At 40.8% G+C, this 22,231-nt stretch overlaps 1 protein-coding gene across 1 annotated transcript in view; it reads right to left on the minus strand.

The window, feature by feature from the left end:
• The window catches only part of map3k10 (mitogen-activated protein kinase kinase kinase 10), a 109,499-nt gene that overhangs the window by 13,577 nt on the left and 73,691 nt on the right, over positions 1-22,231 (minus strand). The window contains exons 2-7 of the mRNA XM_034169214.1: positions 16,678-16,861; positions 15,837-15,985; positions 14,368-14,543; positions 4,213-4,459; positions 3,945-4,067; positions 3,696-3,834 (exon numbers count right to left, since the gene is read on the minus strand). Coding sequence (XP_034025105.1) covers positions 3,696-3,834; positions 3,945-4,067; positions 4,213-4,459; positions 14,368-14,543; positions 15,837-15,985; positions 16,678-16,861 — 1,018 coding nt within the window. The remainder of the gene's footprint in view (positions 1-3,695; positions 3,835-3,944; positions 4,068-4,212; positions 4,460-14,367; positions 14,544-15,836; positions 15,986-16,677; positions 16,862-22,231) is intronic.

Consider the following 22,231-nt stretch of genomic DNA (forward strand, 5'->3'; position numbering starts at 1 on the left):
GCCATACAATAATTATGTAAAACCCCAACGGTCAAAACGACCCCCTGTGAGCAAGCACTTGGCTACAGTGGGAAGGAAAAACTCCCTTTTAACAGGAAGAAACCTCCAGCAGAACCAGGCTCAGGGAGGGGCAGTCTTCTGCTGGGACTGGTTGGGGCTGAGGGAGAGAACCAGGAAAAAGACATGCTGTGGAGGGGAGCAGAGATCGATCACTAATGATTAAATGCAGAGTGGTGCATACAGAGCAAAAAGAGAAAGAAACAGTGCATCATGGGAACCCCCCAGCAGTCTACGTCTATAGCAGCATAACTAAGGGATGGTTCAGGGTCACCTGATCCAGCCCTAACTATAAGCTTTAGCAAAAAGGAAAGTTTTAAGCCTAATCTTAAAAGTAGAGAGGGTGTCTGTCTCCCTGATCTGAATTGGGAGCTGGTTCCACAGGAGAGGAGCCTGAAAGCTGAAGGCTCTGCCTCCCATTCTACTCTTACAAACCCTAGGAACTACAAGTAAGCCTGCAGTCTGAGAGCGAAGCGCTCTATTGGGGTGATATGGTACTACGAGGTCCCTAAGATAAGATGGGACCTGATTATTCAAAACCTTATAAGTAAGAAGAAGAATGTTAAATTCTATTCTAGAATTAACAGGAAGCCAATGAAGAGAGGCCGATATGGGTGAGATATGCTCTCTCCTTCTAGTCCCCGTCAGTACTCTAGCTGCAGCATTTTGAATTAACTGAAGGCTTTTTAGGGAACTTTTAGGACAACCTGATAATAATGAATTACAATAGTCCAGCCTAGAGGAAATAAATGCATGAATTAGTTTTTCAGCATCACTCTGAGACAAGACCTTTCTGATTTTAGAGATATTGCGTAAATGCAAAAAAGCAGTCCTACATATTTGTTTAATATGCGCTTTGAATGACATATCCTGATCAAAAATGACTCCAAGATTTCTCACAGTATTACTAGAGGTCAGGGTAATGCCATCCAGAGTAAGGATCTGGTTAGACACCATGTTTCTAAGATTTGTGGGGCCAAGTACAATAACTTCAGTTTTATCTGAGTTTAAAAACAGGAAATTAGAGGTCATCCATGTCTTTATGTCTGTAAGACAATCCTGCAGTTTAGCTAATTGGTGTGTGTCCTCTGGCTTCATGGATAGATAAAGCTGGGTATCATCTGCGTAACAATGAAAATTTAAGCAATACCGTCTAATAATACTGCCTAAGGGAAGCATATATAAAGTGAATAAAATTGGTCCTAGCACAGAACCTTGTGGAACTCCATAATTAACTTTAGTCTGTGAAGAAGATTCCCCATTTACATAAACACATTGTAATCTATTAGACAAATATGATTCAAACCACCGCAGCGCAATGCCTTTAATACCTATGGCATGCTCTAATCTCTGTAATAAAATTTTATGGTCAACAGTATCAAAAGCAGCACTGAGGTCTAACAGAACAAGCACAGAGATGAGTCCACTGTCCGAGGCCATAAGAAGATCATTTGTAACCTTCACTAATGCTGTTTCTGTACTATGATGAATTCTAAAACCTGACTGAAACTCTTCAAATAGACCATTCCTCTGCAGATGATCAGTTAGCTGTTTTACAACTACCCTTTCAAGAATTTTTGAGAGAAAAGGAAGGTTGGAGATTGGTCTATAATTAGCTAAGATAGCTGGGTCAAGTGATGGCTTTTTAAGTAATGGTTTAATTACTGCCACCTTAAAAGCCTGTGGTACATAGCCAACTAACAAAGATAGATTGATCATATCCAAGATCGAAGCATTAAATAATGGTAGGACTTCCTTGAGCAGCCTGGTAGGAATGGGGTCTAATAAACATGTTGATGGTTTGGATGAAGTAACTAATGAAAATAACTCAGACAGAACAATCGGAGAGAAAGAGTCTAACCAAATACCGGCATCACTGAAAGCAGCCAAAGATAACGATACGTCTTTGGGATGGTTATGAGTAATTTTTTCTCTAATAGTTAAAATTTTGTTAGCAAAGAAAGTCATGAAGTCATTACTGGTTAAAGTTAATGGAATACTCAGCTCAATAGAGCTCTGACTCTTTGTCAGCCTGGCTACAGTGCTGAAAAGAAACCTGGGGTTGTTCTTATTTTCTTCAATTAGTGATGAGTAGAAAGATGTCCTAGCTGTACGGAGGGCTTTTTTATAGAGCAACAGACTCTTTTTCCAGGCTAAGTGAAGATCTTCTAAATTAGTGAGACGCCATTTCCTCTCCAACTTACGGGTTATCTGCTTTAAGCTACGAGTTTTCCCCTCTCCAATCAACTTTTTAATCAAACTACGCTGTTCTTCTGAACAATGTCTTGAACATCCCATTTTCCTCAGGCTTTCAAAGAGAAAAGCATGTTCAACAGGTGCTGGCTTCATCCTTACATAGGGGACACCTGATTCACACCTGTTTGTTCCACAAAATTGACGAACTCACTGACCGAATGCCACACTACTATTATTGTGAACACCCCCTTTTCTACTTTTTTTTTTTTTACTAATAGCCAAATTTCATAGCCTTAAGAGTGTGCATATCATGAATGCTTGGTCTTGTTGGATTTGTGAGAATCTACTGAATCTACTGGTACCTTGTTTCCCATGTAACAATAAGAAATATACTCAAAACCTGGATTAATCTTTTTAGTCACATAGCACTACTATTATTCTGAACACTACTGTATATATATATATGCACACACATACATACTTACCAGTGACAGTGAAAGAAAAAAAAAAAATCACACATTCATCATTAATAATAATAATTAACTATAATAACTATCTATACAGGGCTTTCCCAGGAATCAAAGCACAAAACAAAATCAACTCCAGTAGTGAAAAAATAAATGCCAATAACAGTCTATTGCGAATTATATGTTTTTATTTTCCGTCTGGAAAAAAATTAACAGATTATGTCTTTGTGTCATAAGCAACACCTGTTCATAGAAAGATGACTTTCTTATCCATTTGACCTTATTGTCTCCAACGAGGTTATGAACACAGTTCTGGTTTAGTCTGAATTCTAATCCAATTACATTTTTTTTTCCGCAAATCTGTTTGGTTCGTTGTGTGCGATTTCAGACCATAAAATATCGCATAAACGGTGGCAAAATATTAAAAATGTTTCACATTTAATATATTAGTCTGTGCCCTGATCGTGCGTGCTGCTACAGAGATGTAAATAATTGCACTGTCACCTGAAGGCGACAGAAACTAGTGCAGTGAGGATGATGCCGAACTGCGTGGATTTAATGGATTTAACTGGAGTGATTGATGGATTTACGGTGGATTTAACACAAAGCAGCTGACGAGATGGAGAAATCTGTGGGTCTGCTCACAGAATTTACAGTTTGGCATTAAGACGATGCTGCAGCTGTAAGCTTTGACGAGCCGACCACACCCTTTCACAACCATCCGCCGACCGAATTACTTACAGAAAAATAAACCGTGCAAATGTTGGAATTGGATTAGAATGGGAATAATGCCCTTGTGTCTGATGATTTGCGGACATTAATGCTGAATTACAGTCAAACATTTGCGACTGTAAAATCCAACATTAACGTCTGCAAATTATCAGACACAACAGGGTTATTCCCTAATTGTAGTCATCATATCCCTTTAACCATTTCTAAAATTCTCCAAAACGAAGCAGCTGTTGACACACTCACTTTTCCTCCCCGCCCATTCTCTCTTTTTGGTGGGTGGAGCTCGGTCCCCAGGTGCGACCTTTCTTCTTATTGGTCGACAGGTCTTCCTTCTTACACACAGCGCTGCGGCCCCACGTCTTACTGCCATCACTCGGCGTCACTGGAAAACAGCGATAAATGGCTTCCTAAACACATAAAAGTGCTGTGTACACTCGCAGACCCGCACACACCGAATAGTCATATGCGGTACCATCAGGTGTTGGCACTCACATCGTATGGCTCTCAGACGGGGTATGACCCCCGGGCTGGCAGGCGGCGTGGTGTTCTCGCTCCCCTGGTTCTTCCTCTTGTCCACGCTGGGTGACGCCTGCACTGTGATCTTATGCTCAAAGCCTGCAAGGCGAGAAAATGTCCTTACCACAATAAACACTTGATTTGTTTTTCATGCAGAATTAATCAGGCACTCGAATTTTTGGTAAACGTGGAACATGGAATGAAACCAGTGAACATAATGAATGCAGTTCTGCTTTGCGCCCACCAGATGGCAGGCTGATGCAGTTGCCATCTCTGCCCAGCTTCAGCAACCGACTCTTCTTGAAGTGGCCTTTTCGCTTCTTCACGCTGGGTTTCTCCTGGTACATCTGGTGTATGATGATGTTCAGCTCTCTCTCTACAATGTCGATCTCCCTCTCCGCCAACTCCTGCTCTCTCCTCCTCAGGTGCTGCTCCTGCTCCCTCTGCTCCTCAGCAGCTCGAGCCAGCTCCTCCTCCCAGGATCTCAGTTCCTGCAGGAAGGAGGAAGAAGGAGGACAGGAAGAGGGGTTGTTAGCAGGGCAGCAACTTTTCTAACACCTAAGGTGGCAATGGGTTGGTTGCCTTGGTAATTGAAGTTTGCAAAACCACTTCAGCCTGATGTGAGACGGCGAAACACTTTGCACCATCAGTGAGGAAAAACACGATTTCATCTGCTCAATGCGTAGTCATGCTTCCACACAGAATTATTATTATTACTAATACTTGTTTAATGAAAACAAAAGAAGAGGTGAAAGTTTACAGTGCAGAGCTTTGATCATCACAAAGTCAATCAACAAGGAATTAATAATGCTTTCAGCAGGACTCTATACACCCGCGATTGATTGTGTCAGACGTGAATAATGTAGGCCAGATCTGGGAGCATGGACCAGGGCCACATGTCAGTGCATTCACTACACCACAGAACTGCTTTGGCTCCTGGATGGCAACAACCCAGGAAGACAACCAATCTATCCCCACTTCTTGAAAGTGACCATCTGTCTATCTATCTACACTGCCATCACTGAGTCCATCATCTCTTCCTCCATCACTGTCTGGTACATTGCTGCCACTGCTAAGGACAGGACCCGACTGCAGCGTATCAGCACCGGAGAAGGTGATCGACTGCAATCTGCTATCTCTACAGGACCTGCACACCTCCATGGCCCCGAAGTGAGCAAGGAAGTTTGTGTCACCCAGGACACAAAGTTTTTATCAGCCTCCCCTCTGGCAGATGTCCATCAGGACTAAAGACTCCCACCCCCACTCCCACAAAGTACAAATTGATCATCCCTGTACTGAAAGGTACTGTACATCTGCATGCCTTTGCACAGCCCCATTCCACTATGTTATATTTATTTGACAGTGAACAGTTTTGCCTATTTGACTCCTTTACTTCTTACAGAAGTATTTTTTCCTTTTCTTTTGATAGTTGTTTATGCACCAATGACACCAGATCAAATTCCTTGTATGTGAGAACTTACTTGCCAATAAATACGATTCTGATTCTGATCTGCTGCAACCAGGTGCAACGTGGGCGTTAACTTGGCCTTCTTCAGCTGGTGGAGTCCTCAACACTGAAGCACGTGCATGCTGGATCATGCCCAGAGAAAACGGCCACATGGCTAAACTGTCGTAGGTGATGCTCTCTCACCATGCAAGTGATACTCTTCATCTTACGCCTTACTCGGAGAGCATGGAAAGGTGGAGTAAAGTAATTATTACCAGAGCTTCTCAGTGATATCTGTCCTATTCAAATGTGCCCTTTTTGATTGATGTGTTAGTAAAGATTCCGGTGATCCATAGAAATGATCTCAGTTCATGTCATTCCCCTGCAAATACACACATCAGGACTGTCAAGGAAAAGGAGGTTTTTTTCTGCAGTTGGAGGTGCTTTAAAAAGGCATTTGGGAGACAATCATCCTGGCAAATGCAGATATTTGTCTTTCACATTTGAGTTGTATTTACCCAGAATTGCTCCATCAAACTGTTCATGCACATTACGACGACCGTATCTGTAAATCATGTGATCGTGTTCAGCACATAAACTCTGCATTCCAGCACTGTGCATCAGCTTTAGTGTGCAGATTTAAAAATGTAACACATTGCATGCTAAATCAGTGAGATGGGACACGTGTGTTTTGTGTTTGTATGAGGTGTTTGGAACACCTGCTCTGCTTTGGCACATGCAGCACGTCGTGCAGAGTGAACATCGACATAGAGCACACAGCCCAAAAAACAAAACACACAAACGCACCAGACAGAAAAGATACAGTGCATCCAGGAAGTATTCACAGCGCTTCACTTTTTCCACATTTTGTTATGCTGCAGCCTTATTCCAAAATAGAGTAAATTCATTTTTCCACTCAGAACACCCCATAATGACAACGTGAAATAAGTTTTGTTTTTTTTTTTGAGCTTTTTTTGCAAATTTTTAACAAATAAAAAACTAAGCAATCACATGTACATAAGTATTCACATCCTTTGCTCAATACTTTGTTGATGCACATTTGGCAGCAATTACAGCCTCAAGTCTTCTTGAATATGATGCCACAATAGGGTGGTTCAAAAAAATTTAAGTTGGAAATTCATTACTCTCACCCCTTCATTTTATGATGCTTTGGGAAAAAAGAAAGCCTGCCAAATATTTTTGTCATACATTAATATTTAGAGGTAGCACATCATAGCTTGAAGGTTGTAAATATATCAATTATCGCTGCCCGAGTGCCCGTGCAATAGGTTATCCATTATCCAGTATCTAATCACATCACTTATAAAGAGGACAGAAGTTAACCACCTGAGTGTAACTAAAGTATAATTTTATATTCAATTTAAAACTATACCTGGGTTTAAATATTTCTCACAAACAACATACTTTCAAAAATGTTATTTTAGGCTACAAGCTGAAAATTTTGCTTCAATTCACAGCTTCTTTTCTTTCAGATCTTTGGTGATGGTGAATCTAACATGAGATAAATGTAAAAAGAGACACTTGCTGACTTAACATGCTTAACCATTAACTGGAAACTTCAGTAAAACATGTCAGCTACTAGAAGTAGAACATTTGTATACCTTATTGGTTTCACCGACTGAAATAAAGGGAAACAAATTGCCCTCAAATGGGCAAATACTCAAGGTATTTTTCTTCAAACACACTGATTTGAAGAAAACTGTCCATGATGCTGCTGTGACCTCTATAGACATGGCAATTCCTTTTTGGGAGAGAGCTAGAATCCCACTGAGGGCAAAGCAGCATCTGATCACAAAGTTAGAAAAGGTGTTCAGAAAATGGAAAACATTGAAAAAGACCAAGAATCGCAATACAGACAAGCAGAAGAAAGATGAAACAGTGTTTTGTGAATCTTTGGAGGACTTGTTTGACATGGCACATCAGGATGTCCTAACAATGATAAAGTTTGAAGATGACAGACAGTTCCTACTTGCTCAGCGAGAGAAAGGTAGAAGGGGATGCATGACAGGCATAGATAAAATACAAACTGCCAAAGAACAAAGAGCAGAAAAAAGGAAAGCTGCAGAAGCAAAATACAAAGAGAAACTGGAGGAGCCTGGACCATCTAATGTCTCACTACCTGACACTGTCTCCAGCCAGAGTGAAGAGAATACAGAAAGTCCAGATGAAGAATTTGTTAGGCCAGTGCCACAAAAAGCCAGTAAAATTAAAGCTGTTGTAACACCAGGACTTGCAGCAGCATTGGATAGGACCAAAACAACAGACAGAAGTGCCACCTATATTCTGACTGAAACGGCAGCAAGTCTTGGTCATGATGCAAGCAACTTAAATATCATTATCATGTAAAGGATGTTCTCTTCTGTTACACAGCTGTATAATTGGTTCTTGTGCTGATTCATACATTTTTGAATATTAAGTACCACAAGGCATAAAGAATATTATTGTTTGGAGCTAGATCAAAATATATGTGGAAATATATAAAGCATAGACTTATTTAAATTTATCAATAATGAAACAGTATTTCATCAATAAAATGAAAATGCAATGTTTGTTTGTTACAAAATCTTCGCTACCCCAGTATGTAGGTATTGTAGGAGCATGATACATGTACGAGAAAAACTGCATCTCACAATTCATGTTTTAGTGTTAACTATTTTATGGGATATGAAAAGATTTGATTTTCCAATGTATTGCCATAATTTCTGTCCTGACATATCAATATTAAACTGACAGAAATAATTTGGAAATATCTGGAAATGACCATACTATATGACAAAGTTATTGCCAGCAAAATCTTTAAGGGCTGTGTGCTACCAGTAAAAATTATTAGAGTTTTATGAAATTGTACATGATGTGTTTTTATGTTAGGTACAACAAATTTAGAGGGTGAGACTTGAAGTTTTTTGAAAAAAAACTTTTGACCATTTTTATGGACCACCCTATGCCACAAGCTTGGTGCACCTATCTTTGGGGAGTTTTGTCCATTCCTCTTTGTAGCACCTCTCAAGCACCATCAGACTGGATGGGGAGCGTCAGTGCACAACCATTTTCAGATCTCTCCAGAGATGTTCAGTCAGATTCAGGTCTGGGCTCTGGCTGGGCCACTCAAGGACATTCACAGAGTTGTCCTGAAGCCACTCCTTTGATATCTTGGCTGTGTGTTTAGGGCCATTGTCCTGCTGAAAGATGAACCTTCACCCCAGTCTGAAGTCAAGAGCGCTCTGGAGCAGGTTTTCATGCAGGATGTCTCTGTACATTGCTGCATTCATTTTTCCCTCAATCCTGACTGGTCTCCCAGCTCCTGCCGCTGAAAAACATCCCCACAGCATGATGCTGCCACCACCATGCTTCACTATAGGGATGGTGCCTGGTTTCCTCCAAACATGACACCTGGCATTCACAAAAAAGAGTTCAATCTTTGTCTCATCAGAACAGAGACTTTTGTTTCTCATGGTCTGAGAGTCCTTCAGGTGCCTTTTGGATAACTTCAAGCAGGCTGCCAAATGTTTCAAATCCATGATGAATAAACTAATTCTTAAGCAATCTAAGCTTGACTCTGGTGTATTGAAAAACTATAGGACAACAGTGAACCTATCATTTTGCTCTAAAATTCTTGAAAAGGAAGTTTTACAGCAACCACTATGGATGTGTTATTGTTAGAACTCAGTGCTGCATTTGACACAGTGTGCCATGAAATATTACTGAATAGCCATGAAAACTACTTTGTGATTACTGGAAATGTCTTTGCGTGGTTGAAATCCTACTTAATTTGTCACTCTTAATGTGTTTGCACAATAACACAGTGCTAGATCTTGTCCCAATGAAATACGGGGCCCCATGAGGGTCTTTGTTACACCCCCTGCTCTTCTCCCTTTATATAGCACCCCTAGGGCAGATATTGCAAAGCTATGGAATTACTTCTTGCTCTTATGCTGATGACACTCAGCTGTACATACCGATAAATGCAGGTAATAACATGCACATTAAGACTTCAGAGGACTGCCTTGCTTCAGTGAAAAGATAGATGTCAAGTAATTTCTTGCTTTTAAATTCAGACAAGACTGAAATAATGGTTCTGCATGACGTAGACATCAATCTGAACAGCTAACAATAAGCCTAGTGTCGTGTGTTATACACAGTGATAAACTGAGGAACTTCAGGGTGATTTTCGATCCTACGAAGTCCGCTGACTTACACATTACAGAAATCACTAGGACTGCTTTCTTCCATCTTCATAATATAGCGAGGGTTCATCCCATCCTGTCTACGGCTAACGCAGAGACTCTGAGTCAAGCATTTGTTTTTTTCTAGAATGGACTATTGCAATGTCCAGTTCTCTGGCTTATTGCAGTCCAGCATTAAAGGTCTCCAACTAGTTCAAAACACTGCTGTCAGAACAATGACCAGAAGCAGAAACCACCTTACCCCACATTACCGCGATCTTGGCCTCGCTTCATTGGCTTCCTGTCTCTGAAGTCTGATTTTAAGGTTTTATTGTTAACTTATAAAATTATTCACAGACTCGCACCTTCCTACCTAGCCACCCTAATTAAACCCTATGTACCAGCCAGAGCTCAGGATGTAGGATTACTGTGTATAATAAATTTAAAAAAGAAATTAGCAGGATTAAAGACTCCTGTCCAGATTAAAGACAAACTAAATTAAAGACTCATGTGTTTTCTCTTTCATATGGCTAACATATGTGTATAGTGTGGAATTATTTTTCCTCTCCTCTTAAACTGTGTTATTAAATATGGAGCAGGTCCCAGGCTCATTACATCAAAAATTTGGGGTTTGTTATTGAAGCTACAGGTTAGCTGCCGGTTACCACATTAGTATTCTTTTTACTTCTCTGCTGATTTATTGCTCGGTGAAACTAATGCCCTAGGTCAGGGGTAGGCAACCTGTTCCAGAAAGAGCCATGAGGGTGCAGGTTTTCTTTGCAGCCACTGACTCCACCAGGTGATTTCACTGATTAACTGATTCCATCTGCTCAAAGTGACATTAATCAGTAAAATCACCTGGTGGAGTCAGTGGCTGCAAGGAAAACCTGCACCCTCATGGCTCTTTCTGGAACAGGTTGCCTACCCCTGCCCTAGGTGCTGCTAATTCTGCTTGATTGATTCTTTGTCTGAGGTATCGTTGCTGAGACTGGAGAACCTGTGTGCCTTGTGGCTGGGTGAGTGGTTGAGGTGTGACCAGTGCCACATGATGGATGGATGATTCCACCCACCGCATTCCACATCGACAGCCAGAAGTACCACTGCCAGTGGAAAGGATATGGGACTAATCTTGGACTCTGCCGACATGGCCTTAAGATGGACTTCGCAATATCATGCACTTTTTCTTTTCTTTTTTTTTGTAACTGCTTGTAACTTTTTAACTGTTAACAGTCTAAGCAGTCTAGACAGCTGCACAGGAGGAGCTAGTGGGCGTCACCCAAAGTTTAGTCATTTTTGTCAGTACTTGACTTATGAATATTACTTATTTACAATTGTACATACAGAGCCTAAAAGTGTCCTTTTGTCGATTTGAAAAATTTACCAACCATTTTGTCATGGAGGAGGGGGGCATCGCACAATATGACTCATGGAATAATTTGGGCCATGAAGGATACAGCTGTATGTACGCTTCATTTTCTGCGAAAAGAAGGCCGCAAACGTTGACCCCATTCCAAGCAGCCTTTGAAATGGGACAGCCTAGTCACACCACTTATGAAGTAAGCAGCCTTAGAAACATGCAGCCACTGAATTGGGACACGGCATGAGTTAATGAATGGATTATGAAATGCACCCATCGTGGTGGTGCATCGATGTCCCTGGTGTTCAGTAGGTGTCTTCCTCAATCCATCAAAGACCTACCACAGAAATTTCAGACCAGTTCTTCTAGCAGTTCTTTAGTTACAATCCAGAAATCAAATTTTAAATAGCTGCCATGGCAGCCATCTTTGTTGAGTGATGGGTCTGAATTTCAATAGGAGTCTTCCTCTATGCAACCCAGACCCAACATATAAATTTCAGATCAACACCTACAGCATTTCTTCAGCGATCATCTGGAAAATAAAGTTTTACAGGATGGACTGACATGCATCAAGTTTTTTTTTTCTTCAGTGCGTCAGGCCCAGTGGTGGGCACAGTTCCGATAATCCGATAACCGATAATTATTGAAGATAATGTTTTCATTATCGGATTATCTTTTCAGATAACTTTGAAAACCATTATCGGACTAATTATCTTCCGATAAATTTTTGTCCGATAATTTTTAGACCGTTAACGCGGTAAACAAAGCTGAACAGCTATAAAGTCTTATAAAATTTAAAATCAGTTGAGCACCTACCTGTTAAATGTTTTGTAGCAGATGTGTAGTTCTACCCTCTGCAAAAAAAAGGAGAGCTACTTCTAGAAGAAACCGCTCTATCCTATGCAGGCAAAGGAGAACTGGTCAAAATAAATAAATTAATTAATTAATTTTAACCCCATACTGATACGACGGCAATATCACCCAAGTCATCCAGAGGCATAAATTTTTAACTTATGGTTCAAATTTTAACCAAACTAATTTCGAACAAGTTATTTAAATTAACGTCACATCTGAAGTTTTATGAAGTGAAAATATCAGATATATGTTTTAGTTTTAAAGTAATGCGCTAATTTTTAAGGTTTTAGTGTGGACATGCTGTGTCCAGATGCATTATGGGTCTAGGATCATCTCAGTACGTTCACGACATGAAAAATGCATTTGAGACACTCTTATCAGGCTCCACAGATAACAGCATTAAACTCTAGTGCCTAAAACTCTTGTGAATATATTCTCTGGGTTTATAGACATTATTGTGTTTGTGTTTATTAAATTCAACGAAGCTTAAACGTAGCAGAGTAGCAGCAGACACAGATTATCTGGAACTTTGTTTTGGCAAGTCTCTACTGCCATCTACTGGCAAGTAGTGTTCATGGCAGTATTCAAACTGAAGCTGGGCTGATATTTTCAATCACTGTACTCGGTTCCAGCTTAAACTGTACCACAGAACCACACGGTGTAAAAGTTCAGAGCGCATGATTTATGTTCTCACACACATTGTATGTTCAAAAGCCACACGTCGGACTCGTGTTTCCAGAAGTAAAACGTAAACAGAAGCTTTTTTTTCAAACAATTTACAAAAACTCTCAGTGGGAGACATCAATGTTTAAAAAAAAACATTACAAGACAGGTCTGCAGTGTTTGCAAAGGCACAGTGCGAGAGGTGGTCGTGAGATGTTAAATGCAGCTTGTTACTTCATGTATACTAAACGATGCAGGACGCGTGATTAACCTGAAACTCGGTGCGATCCAAAAAATTCTCGCACGAATGAAAAATCAGCTGAAAAAGGGCCAAAACTCGCACAGTGTAAACCCAGTTTAAGTACTGAACGTCTGGCACCAGTAGATCATGGCAGTGTTCTATATATTTTTGACAGGTTATATCAGACGGTTATCTAATTACAACTTGGCTTTTTTTTTTTTTTTGAAAATGCCTGTTTTTACAAATAAAATTTTATATTTTACGAAAGCACATTTATCTGTAAACACCAACACACGACACACGTCACATTAACGTATTGGTTTACATAATGAATGACTCAACCAATCGGTGTTCAGCGGAGGCACATTTTACCCAGAATCCTTTGCAATCTGGCTGTGTTTGTTACAAAACTTCAGAATTAGTGCATTATTCAACATTAAAATATATATGTTATATTTTAACTTTGTACAAATGACAGAATTTACATTAATGGAGTTATTCTATCAGTATTCATTTTATTTATACACCAAACCATAACTCAGCATTGCTTTATTTTCCAAGACCTCCGCCTGATGGCAGCATTGTGATTGAGTAGAGAGTTGAGCTTCGTGGCTCCTCTCAGCTTGCTTCTGTGCTAGAAGCCATGTAGTAAACAGGAGATTCCAGCAGGGGGCAAGATGTTCAAAGACAGAAGTGCTGGCTCATTGTTTGGGTCTGTTGTTGCTTTTGATACTACCAGAAGTGATCGTGGTGTTAAAACTCAAAATCAGCTTGTTAGTAGTTGCAAGTGTACCAGAGACAATACTGGAATTTATCGGTTATCGGTTATCTGTAACTTCCGATACATTTTTGGGTGGTTTATCGTTTTATCTTTATCAAAGATAACTTCAGTTATCTGATTATCTGTTATCGAAGTTTATTTTTTGGTTATCTGTGCCCACCACTGGTCAGGCCTAGTGTACTTATTGAGTAGCCACTCCCATATATATACCATTTAAACATTGTTTTCTTATGTGCAAATTAAACACAAATATTACAGACATCCTGTGGTTGTCACGTGGGACTGTGTTCATGTTGAGTTTCTGTATTGCTTGTTTTTGGTTTGTGTTCATGTTCACTGTATGCTCTATTCTTGTGCTTGGGGTTTGGTCTGGGTGTGGTTTTCCATCTGTTTGCCCCCGTCACTCATTTTCCTCCATCGCCACCTGCAATACTTAAGCCCTCTGTTTTCCTTATGTCTCTGCCAGGAAAGTCACCCAGACTTTCAGAACCCGCCTCAAATATTCAAGGACAAACTACTTTTATGCTTTTTTTGTAACCTGGTCGAGACAAGACATGATCCATTAAAGTCCCAACAGAGGCTTCAAGATACTTTATTTCACAAATATTGCCATCAATATAGTAAAAACAAACAACAACAAAAAAACTAGAGTGGAGCTCGGCAATCACTTCTGATGGCAGAGTCCAGGAAATCCTTGAAAGCCTGAATCTTAATCTTGATCCAAGACACTCCAACCGCTCAGTGTCTGGCTTTCGGTTGAAGTGGTTCATATAAACATCACTTAAATAGAACTATTCCAGCAATGTGAAACTGGCAAACAGCTGTCCGTAAGCACGTCGTTACATCATGTTCAAAACTCCTGATTGCTCACCTTTTCTTTGGCCCTGAGTTCATCAAACATCTGCTGGATCTCCAGTTTCCAGTCTTCCTGTAATAAATGGAAGGACTCAAGCGGCATCTGGAACATGGCCGACTGCTCGATGGCCAACAGTCGCCTGAGGATGCTGGTGAACAACGGCCTGCTGCGAGGGTTTGAGCTCCAGCACTCTGAACCAAACAAGGAGAAGATGGCGTCATCCGTCCGCCATATTACGCATCATAACAAAACATGACTATAAGAGTATTGTACATACGAACAGGGATGAGGTACGTTACAAAAGCAAATTTAATCACAGTGCTAAATATAGCAGCTAGTGGAAGCACGTGCACACTCAGAGTGCCGTTTTATGAAGTGTAAAAGGATGGTGTGGATTGTTTTTTTTCTTTCTTTCTGGGTAGCAGAGAAGGCAACAGGAGTGAGATGGAAGAACATATGACAACAAGCTCACGTAATCTGCCGAGCTTCAGGTTGATCCTGAGTGTCTTCGATTAAAAAACGCAGGTGTAAACATCTATGACAGATCTGATCTAAGGTCAGGAAAAACACCGACGGCGTGATGCCGCTGCATCACCGGGGAAAACACAAAGCATATGTAAGGAATAACTAAAGAGAAGATCAGAGTGAGATGCTGACGGGAATAAAGAGAAGAGAAAGATTAACGGGTGGATGTGATGAAGAGGAGTGACAGTGGGACGAGGAGCAAACTGTTGTGCTGCTGCTTCACTCCCCCGCCCTTCCTGGTTCTTTTCTGGCTGACTCATGGAGCTGATTGGACTCACCTGACTGCAATCAACCACACCTGTATTTATACCTCTACTCTTCACTCACTCAGACGCCGGAAACTCAGTTGCCTTTGGGGTATTCTGGTCTCAGCTCTGTTTTTTTTAGCTTCTGGTGTTCCATGGTTTTTGCCTTCTGACCCTGTTCTCCTGTGCTTTCAGATTTTTGACTCAATCAGCCTAGTGAACCCTCTAGTACCCTGGCTCGTCTCTCCCACCTCCAGTGCTCGGTTCATCTGTGCATTCAATTCAGTTCTTTATTTACTTACTAATAAATTGTTATATTTTTTGCTACTCCGGTCTCTTTTCCTGCATACGAGTTCTTACTTCTGCCTTTGGTGTTTTCACCATAACACAAACAGCTTAAGGAGAAGAGAAGGAAAGAAATGGAGGGAGGTGACTGAAGACTGCTCCTGGGCTGACAGCGTGAAAAAAAGCTACGTCTTTTTAAAATCCAGCCTGAAGCTGATCCATCCTGGTTTTATCATAAAAACAGTTTGGAGGTAAGCAGAATTTGCATCTAGACCCCATTCAAACTCTGGATTATGACCTCCTCTACCAAGTTTCTGCTTTAGATATTTTTGTTGATGGTACGGAATCCCGTGAGCATTTTTCTTGTTACAGTTTTTTCCATAAAGATCAGCGTACGTTCTCACTGTGTACGTGTTGTCGCCTGCATACCTGCTAATAACTGAGCAAAAGGTTCTGGACAGGTGGAAGGGACGGGAAGCGTGAGTTTGTTCATGGCAACACCGTAAGCTACGGCTAGAGCATCTATCTCCCGGTAAGGAACCTCGCCGGTCAGCAGCTCCCACAGCAGGACCCCGAAACTGTGTCGAGACAAAAAAGGACAACAATAAAAACTACAAACATGAAATTATACTGAAAATCCAGACATCACTTTTTGCCCCTTCTATTATACAAATCAACATGGGATATCTCAAAAAGTGCTTTACAGATTTTAATGAAATTGTGTGGCGTGACAGGGTCAGGCAAGAGTAGACTGACCTGAAAAGTTTTCCTTTTATTGCATTCTTAAAGCTAATGAACTTCCCTTTTATGTTTTGTCTTTTGTCTGACAAAGACCTGATGGGGATAAACAATCTTTGACTGCTCTCTTATGTCAGTTGGTGAAAGCAAAAATGGACTATTATACCATAATTATAAAGTGCATAATGTACACGTGTATACACACAATGTACAGTGTACATATGTGCTTTGGTTTAGCGTAAAATCTCTTTGTTATCATATGTGCTACAGTTGAGGAACAGCATATACAACTATATATATATATATATATATATATATATATACCAACATACATTTACTGTATATATAGTTTTACTCGTATATGCTGTTCTTCAGCTACAACACATCCAGACAGAAAAACATTTAAAACTAAAACAAAGTACATTTAGTTATTTAGTTTCCTGTTGACTGTGTTCTTAGATTGAGCCTGTTTAAAACCGTGCATGTGAACAAAATTTTGCCAGTGTCACAGCCGCCTCGAGGAGAGCTGTACCTCCAGACATCGCTGCTCTTTGAGAACAGTGACAGCTTGATGACCTCTGGTGCCATCCAGGCATAGGTACCCGCCGCACTCATCTTGGTGGTCTGGTGCCACTCCCTGGCCAGGCCGAAATCTGTGATCTTCAGCGTTTTCCCGCTAAGGCTGTCCTCGCGCTCCACTGGCTCCAAAATGAGAACTGAGGAAGAGAGAAGATGACATGCACATGCATTGAAAATACGCATCAGACAGCAAGACACGGATACAAATACTGTTTTCACATACATAAATGTTGACTGACAAAAGATCGACCAAGAGAAAATAAAAGATAACAACTAAAAGGAGAAGACCACTTCATCAGAATGTTTCCTGCATATATATATATGTGTGTGTGAATGTATATATATATTTTTTTTTACTTTAACTTTTTATACTCTGTGTGCTTCTTACCCTGTGTGCTGATATGCAATGGAATAGAATAGAATAGAATAGAAACTTCATTGTCATTGCACATATATACAAACATACAACAAAACTTGTCCTCGGCATTTAACCATCCTGATTACAGTCAGAAACAATCCAACCACTAGGAGCAGTGAGCTGCCACAGTCCGGCACCCGGTGACCAACAAAGGAGCAGACCCAAAATAAGCATGTTTTTGACTGTGGGAAGAAACCGAAGTGCCCAGAGGAAACCCACACAGACACGGAGAGAGCATGCGAACTCCACACAGAAAGGACGGGAATTGATCCCACAACCTGCTTGCTGTGAGGCACTAGTGCTAACCACTAAGCCACCGTGCCACCCATGCTGGTGGAACCTCAATTTCCCTAAGGGATAATTCCCAAGGGGTTAATGAATTATATCTAATCTAATAAATACAGAACACGCCTTCCTTCATAATCAAATCGAACCCTAAAATCTTCCTTTTGTATTGCAACAAGATTTCAGAGCAAGAGTGCGCTGAGAGCACAATATCCCCCACTGCCAAATGCTGCTTTGGTACGAGTGCTTGCTACATTCTGAAAACATTTCAAGGTATGTGACAGTTGATTTCAGAATGCAGACACTAAAACATGAAACTCTGCCAAAATATATCAATCTAGTACAATATTACAATATGCATATTACCAACCTGTAACAAGGACTTGTACCAGGTTTCACAAAAAAGGAGTTGATTTCAGAATGCAGGCACCCACTCATGAAACTGACGGAGTCTAGATTTGTTAATCAAGGTCCATAACTCAGGTAAAATGGGCCCAACTTGAATGATATGATAATATGCGTATTATCAACCTATAACATGGACTTGGTGCATGCGTGGTGAGCACGTGTATCTCAAGAGGAAGGTCACATTCAAAAACCTGGAATCGTCCAGAATCATCTGTTCTCATCGCTGACGCAGCCTGAAGAGGAAGAAGAAATCATCGTCCAGAATCATGCGCACTGATGATCCCTCCCAAATACGGTCAAATCAAAATGGACTTTTACACAGTACTCTAATTTTTTAGTGTCCACATATCATCCACGAGTAAAGCTACCTTGAGGCTTGCAAGAATTTTGGCTCCACACTGCCGCGCATTTCATCATACTAATGCATCCGGCTTTATCCCTCTTGATGCCACGCGATATAAAATAATCATTTCATAGCCGATGACACATTTGCTCTCAGAACTTGGCTGATGAAACCATTCTCTTATCACTTACAGGTTCACAGAGAAATTATCTACAGCTACAGGTTGTCTTGTGCACGTTGTGCAGTGGAGAACACATTTGGAATCGCGACCCAAAGGTAATTATTTATAATATATATTGTAATGGATTGGTAAAACAGTTGCATTTTCATTCCTTCTTATGACTTAGATGATGTATCTGTAAAATTATGTTTATTATAGATGTAACATCTTGTCATAATCGCTCAGATGCGCTGCACGCAATGAAACAAACTGACACGGAGTGCTTTTTTTAATAGGTTGGACAATGTTCTCAATTAGTTCATGAAATTAATGTGTGCCAGAAGTTTTGAACAATTCAAAATTCTCTTTGCGCACTGACATGCAGATGTGCACAGTTCACACACAGTTTACAACTGTTTGCGGTGAGTTTACTCACTGGCACTCTGCGTGCCAGTGCGGGAATCAAATTTGTGCAAGTGTCAAGGTGGGTTTAAGCCAAAATGCAATTTACGGAACACGGAAACGTGAGTTAATGAGGTTTACTTGTACTTTTGTTTCGAGAAATGAATGTAATGTAATATCAAAGTGCATACTTGTTAAAAGTAACCATGGCACACCTGAAAGCTAAAAACAAAAACTCTGAAGCAGTTTCACATGGTAAAACTGCATCATAACATGTAGACAGTGGACAAAACCCTAAATGTACACAGTGCTGAGTGTGTTTGCAGTACAGGCGTGGTCAGAGCAGCTACTGAGGTTATAGCACTGTGCGTGAGTGCCTGGGATTTGCACGCAGTGCCACATCACTTTAAGGTATAGCTTTGTCATTGTTGACCTTTGACCTCTCTCCCCATGAGCCAGCACTTCCTCCTTGGTTTTTGTGTGAGGGCTGATTATGGAAATACGTGGAGCATGCACAGTTCCCAGGGATGCAGGACGGGCTCGTTCTCTCACTTTCTCACTTATCTACAGGTGTATGCAAAGGCAGGCAGAGCGAGGCTGCACGCTTTGTTTACACACACACACACACACACACACACACACACACACACTAATCTTTTCAAGTGGTAAAGGTGTGCCTCTCTTGTCTGTCTGCGTGCACGCCCGCTACCAGACCAGTTTCAGGGAACCAACCAGCGCTCACGCATCTGCAGACATCAACACACGCTTCTCATTTTGACATTTAGTGTTAGAAAAATTATACATTCAAAAAAAGATAATAAAATAATAAATAAATAAAACATGAAAACAAGGTGTTTCTCACAGGGAAAACAAAAACAATACAATTTCACAATGATGAAAACGGTCAATATTTCTTGAAGAATTAGCTGAGAAAACTCTTTCTGAGATGAATTTTACAAGTAATTCGGAATTGCTACAAGTTTTACAAACAGCTGCTTTAAAATTCTTGTGGTCAGTCCCCCCCCCCCCCGAAAAAAAACACTTTTTTCTTGACTTGTCTGAAAACAGCTTCTTGTCTTACTGAAATTTCACTTAATTTGTGTTATATTAAATGTAGATTAGATATTCTGATTTTTTGCAGCATGTGAAGTTTCGCTGAATTCCACCATGTGGTTTAAAGAGGAGACCAATTCTGCAGGAATGGAATTTCGAGCTAAAAGATGCTGAGATTTTGATGTCATTCTTAATTCCTTAGTCAAAGACCTGCTCAGGAGTTACACTTAACGATATTCATTCCTGGTCAGAAATGCAGGAGGTTAATAATAATAATAACAATAATAATGAAGAATAACGATAAGTGTTGCTTGTGGAGATTCATGGGTTCTAGATTGGACAGTGTTTATAAAATAGGTAGGTGACATTTTTGAAGGGTGCGAACAAATTATGCAAAGTTTCTATAATGATTTTTAACTGAAAGTCCAGGAAATTAAAATGAGAATGTTTTGTGAAAAATTGTATTTATTATTTGGTGCATTTAGTTGATGTCCTGTTTTACAACTGGCAAGGCTGAGATATTTCCTTTGTTCACAGCTTGTCTGTCTGGTTACCAGGGACTGATTAATGGTAATACAAACCCTGGCAAAAATTATGGAATCACTCGGAGGATGTTCATTCAGTTGTTTAATTTTGTAGAAAAAAAAGCAGATCACAGACATGACACAAAACTAAAGTCATTTCAAATGGCAACTTTCTGGCTTTAAGAAACACTATAAGAAATCAGGAAACAAAAATTGTGGCAGTCAGTAACAGTTACTTTTTTAGACCAAGCAGAGGGAAAAAAATATGGACTCACTCAATTCTGAGGAAAAAAATTATGGAATCACCCTGTAAATTTTCATCCCCAAAACTAACACCTGCATCAAATCAGATCTGCTCGTTAGTCTGCATCTAAAAAGGAGTGATCACACCTTGGAGAGCTGTTGCACCAAGTGGACTGACATGAATCATGGCTCCAACACGAGAGATGTCAATTGAAACAAAGGAGAGGATTATCAAACTCTTAAAAGAGGGTAAATCATCACGCAATGTTGCAAAAGATGTTGGTTGTTCACAGTCAGCTGTGTCTAAACTCTGGACCAAATGCAAACAACATGGGAAGGTTGTTAAAGGCAAACATACTGGTAGACCAACGAAGACATCAAAGCGTCAAGACAGAAAACAAAGCAATATGTCGCAAAAATCGAAAATGCACAACAAAACAAATGAGGAACGAATGGGAGGAAACTGGAGTCAACGTCTGTGACCGAACTGTAAGAAACCGCCTAAAGGAAATGGGATTTACATACAGAAAAGCTAAACGAAAGCCATCATTAACACCTAAACTGTTGTGTGGGCCGCCAGAAGAGGAGGTACTGCTGGCCCACCACCAGAGGGCGCCCTGCCTGAAGTGCGGGCTTCAGGCACGAGAGGACGCTGCTGCCATGGACACAGCCGGGGGTGACAGCTGTCACTCATTATCTCTTGACAGCTGTCACCCATCCATGCTTCATCATCTCACTCCATAAAACCCGGACGTCATCTCCACCTCATTGCCGAGATATCGTCGAACCGTTCAGGTAATATTCTCAGCCTTAAAGTAAACTGTGTGTCAGTCTGAACTCTTTTTGCAGCCGCTTTCCTGTGGTGTTCCTTATCTGAGAGACTGGCGTTTGGTGTGATCAGCGACGGCTTCGCTTCACACCTCTACCAGATAAGTGGTTAGACAGGAGCTGCACGAGTGTGTGTTAGAGGTGGAGGTGGAATTCCCACCGTTGTTGTTACTGGGTGTGCACACACCCATATCTTATTGTCTCTGCTCCCTGCCAGCAGTACCAGATCCGACCTTCGAAGACGGTGGCCACCTGGGGACTCGGGACTTGGCGGCTCCAGTATTCTCCGGGTTCGGTGGCGGAGGAAATCGTGTGGTTCCGGTTCATCTCAGGACAGACGTCTTCTATCCTCGAGCCTGCCCACACGTCACCCTTGTGATTGACTGTCTGCAAAATTTCACATTCCTCTGTGTTGTGTTTGTGCTCATTCACAACAGTAAAGTGTTCATATTCGACTCTTTCATTGTCCGTTCATTTACGCCCCCTGTTGTGGGTCCGTGTCACTACACTTTCACAACATAAACAGAAAAAAACAAGGTTACAATGGGCTAAGGAAAAGCAATCGTGGACTGTGGATGACTGGATGAAAGTCATATTCAGCGATGAATCTCGAATCTGCATTGGGCAAGGTAATGATGCTGGAACTTTTGTTTGGTGCCATTCCAATGAGATTTATAAAGATGACTGCCTGAAGAGAACATGTAAATTTCCACAGTCATTGATGATATGGGGCTGCATGTCAAGTAAAGGCACTGGGAAGATGGCTGTCATTACATCATCAATAAATGCACAAGTTTATGTTGATGTTTTGGACACTTTTCTTATCCCATCAATTGAAAGGAT

This window comes from Thalassophryne amazonica, chromosome 4 (assembly GCF_902500255.1).
Source record: "Thalassophryne amazonica chromosome 4, fThaAma1.1, whole genome shotgun sequence".
NCBI classification, from domain to species: Eukaryota; Metazoa; Chordata; class Actinopteri; order Batrachoidiformes; family Batrachoididae; genus Thalassophryne; species Thalassophryne amazonica.